The 3,474-nt window shown below is 33.0% G+C and overlaps 1 protein-coding gene across 1 annotated transcript; it reads right to left on the minus strand.

The window, feature by feature from the left end:
• Positions 1–24: 24 nt before the first annotated feature.
• On the minus strand, positions 25–620 carry LOC134262278 (uncharacterized; the record flags this gene model as incomplete). Its single annotated transcript, XM_062744657.1, has 3 exons — positions 25–187; positions 280–439; positions 528–620. Coding segments are annotated over 3 exons (416 nt in total), but the record flags the coding sequence as incomplete, so codon positions are not given.
• Between the last annotated feature and the right edge of the window lie 2,854 nt (positions 621–3,474).

Consider the following 3,474-nt stretch of genomic DNA (forward strand, 5'->3'; position numbering starts at 1 on the left):
TAAGGTAAATCACACTTGTGATACCTGATTATTGTTAAAAAAAGTATAAACAACATCAGCATGTTGTGGACACTGGATCTTCTGTTTGCCCTGGTCTGCAATCCAGTTTTGCACTGTACTATAAGAGCCTGATGAACTGCCTTTAGTGGAAAGTGTCAAGGCAGACTTACTGCCAGTTATGTAAAATCTAAAATGCATAAATGCACCCATTTATTGTTTTTTACATATAAAGTAAATTTTTTAAACAGCCGCAAATATTTCAAATGTTTTATTACATACCCAATTAAACTTTGAGCAAACGAAATTGGCGATACAAATCTCTGATTTCTACACCCATATAATGATTCCAAAGTTTTTGCCATAGAAACCTCGCTACATGCTTCTCCACAACATCCCCTTATAAAGTTTATAGCAACTTTATTTCTTTCGTCTAACCAGTCTTAAAGAAAATATAAAAAAAATTAATTCGAATTATGAAAGTAAAATTCTGTATTATGTAATACATAGCTATAATTAAAAAAAAGTACCTTTGATGTTAAATGTTTGCAAAAATTCAATGTCCCTGTACAGGTTCCCACAATTTATCAAGTCCTCATTTATATTCTTTCTCTGGCTTTTACCTGTTTAAGAATACATGTGTTTGATCATGAAACAGATGTAATATATTATGTAACACATGTATTTACATTTCATAGGCGTCGGAACCGGGGGCGGGGTGCTTAATGCATTACCGTAATTTCTTAAATTCCTTATCATAAATATCGTCAAACTTTTTTATTTTCTAACCCCCTCCCCACACACACGCTTTTGTAAATGTAGACATAATTTAGGTATTGAACATTGGTGCATAAGGTTGCCCCCCCCCCCCCCACTTTCAACAGGCACGTTGTAGTGTAATGAAAGAATTTGAAAACAAGTCTGGAACTGATAGAAGTTTAATCTTAATCCCCCCTTCTCCCAACCCCTACCAATAAATGGGATTTCGCGTTTGTAAATTTTTTTTTGTCTCTTTCATGTAGCCCCACCCCCTTCTCATTCCGACGCCAATCCTTTTTATATAAATGGTGCCTGTTTTGTAGGGTAACATTTGAAATTGACACCCCAAGGAAAACCATTGTCAACCGACGCGTCAGCGGAGGTTAACAATGGTTTTCCGAGGGGTGTCAATTTCAAATGTTACCCTACAAAACAGGCGCCATTTATTTTATTATACTAAATGTCTTATTGATTTAGGACGTCAGCAAAAAAAAAAAAAAAAAAAAAAAAACCGTCGATCGTCTTAACGTTCATGTATAGAAAGGTTTCACACTCACCGGTTCACTAATCTCCTTATTGTTTGTTTGATACTCGAATTCGAGTCATTTATCATATAAAGTTTCGTTATTTCTGGCTCGCAAGCATGTTTCCTACACTCGCAAGCAGGTATCGTCTGTCGTTTGTTGTTTTCAAGTAAGCGATATCGGACGCAAGCTTTTATTGACGTCAAGTTAATTCCGGTTCTTTCAAACCGTTGTGTTACCCGTTGTGAGCATGCATTCTCTGTAAGCACCAAAAAATCTTGGAAACGACATATCTCCGATTTTGATGAAATTTGCACCACAGGTGCACCTTGGTACAAAACCAGCAAATATGGTGTTAGAAGTTTCCCACGTGCACCCGGTTGCCATGGAGACGGATCCATTGAATTTGGCCATTTTCGGCCATTTTTGACCAAACAAAAACATGAAAATTGAGGAAATATGAATGCATTTTTATCTTTATGTAGTGAACTCAAATATAAATCTTTGTATCATAAGAAAACATCAACTGTTAAAGAATACAGGGCATATAACCAGTTATTCCAGAATTGACCCCACTCTTAGAAAACGGTTCTGCAAAATAGCATAGTTTCTCAAAATGTGAAAAATGGAAAATTTGGCATTTTTTGAGAAATTTAAGGTTAAATAAAAAAAATTGTCTACGGAAATTTTTCAAATCATATGCGTGTCGTCAAACGTCAGTATTAGTAGTGTCCCCTCATGAAAAAATTGGAGTGGGATCTCAATGCTATTTTTAGTAACATGTATCTAAAAATAGACATATTTCAGAAAAATCCAAAAAATGAAATTTGGGCAGAGTTTAAGATGCCATTGCTAGGTAATTATGAAATATACTGTAAAAGTCAATATGCTAATGTCAGAGACTGGACACCAATAACTACCATGCATATTATTTTCAGGGATTTCCGTTTTCTATTTATAGCTTCAAATGCCTAAATATAGACATGTCTCATAAAATGATGAAAAATGTCAATTTTCCATCATTTTGAAGCTCCACTGAATCATAAATAATAAAAATATGGATCTCTCCAATATTTCATCAATAAGAACAAGGAATAGTATAATATCTCACAAATTATTGAGGACAGGCTCTCATCTCTATAAATAGTACAAATGTCTAAAAATAGACACATATGAAATTAACTGTTTAATGTTGATTTTCCACCAATTCTCAAATTAGAGATGGGAAATTTACCGACTTACTGTCATTAAATGTAACTGATATTATGTGACTGACAAGAACAAAAGAACATTCAATGGAATGCAGCATGATAAGCAGAGGTTTCCATTTCTATTTATAGTAACACATGTTTAAAAATAGACGTAATGCAAAATATCGGGAAAATGTCGTTTTTTGTACTTTTTTCTAAAATTTTGGATGAATAATTGCTGACTATTTGTTTTTAACTGCTATTGGCATATGGTGACCAACAAGTAAAAGAAAGCAATATATCAAATACAAAATGAGAAGCAGAGTTTTCCATTTCTATTTATAGTAACACGTGTTTAAAAATAGACGTAATGCAAAATATCGGAAAAATGTCACTTTTTGTACTTTTTGCTCACATTTTGGATGAACAATTGCAGACTAATTATGTTTTTAACTGCTATTGGCATATAGTGACCAACAAGTAAAAGAAAGCATATACGAAATACAGAATGAGAAGCTAGCAGAGGTTTCCATTTCTATTTATAGTAACATGAATTTAAAAATAGACGTGATGCAAAATATCGGAAAAATGTCATTTTTTGTACTTTTTTTCAAAAATTTTGGATGAAGAATTGCTGACTGTCAAGTTTTAACTGCTATTGGCATATGGTGACAAGTAAAAGAAAGCCTTATATCAAATACAGAATGAGAAGCAGAGGTTTCCATTTCTATTTATAGTAACATGAGTTTAAAAATAGACATACTGTAAATTATCTGGAAAAATGTAGTTTTTTTGTACTTTTTTTCTCACATTTTGGATGAACAATTGCAGACAATATGTTTTTTACTGCTATTGGCATTCAATGACCAACAAGTATAAGAAAGCATATATGAAATACAGAATGAGAAGCAGAGGTTTCTATTTCTATTTATAGTAACACATGTTTGAAAATAGACATGCTGCAAATTCTCGAGAAAATGTAGACTTTCGCACTTTTTTTCCTA

This window comes from Saccostrea cucullata, unplaced genomic scaffold (assembly GCF_032062105.1).
Source record: "Saccostrea cucullata isolate Sc308-1 unplaced genomic scaffold, CSIRO_AGI_Scuc_v1 ctg14828, whole genome shotgun sequence".
In the NCBI taxonomy this organism is placed as follows: domain Eukaryota; kingdom Metazoa; phylum Mollusca; class Bivalvia; order Ostreida; family Ostreidae; genus Saccostrea; species Saccostrea cuccullata.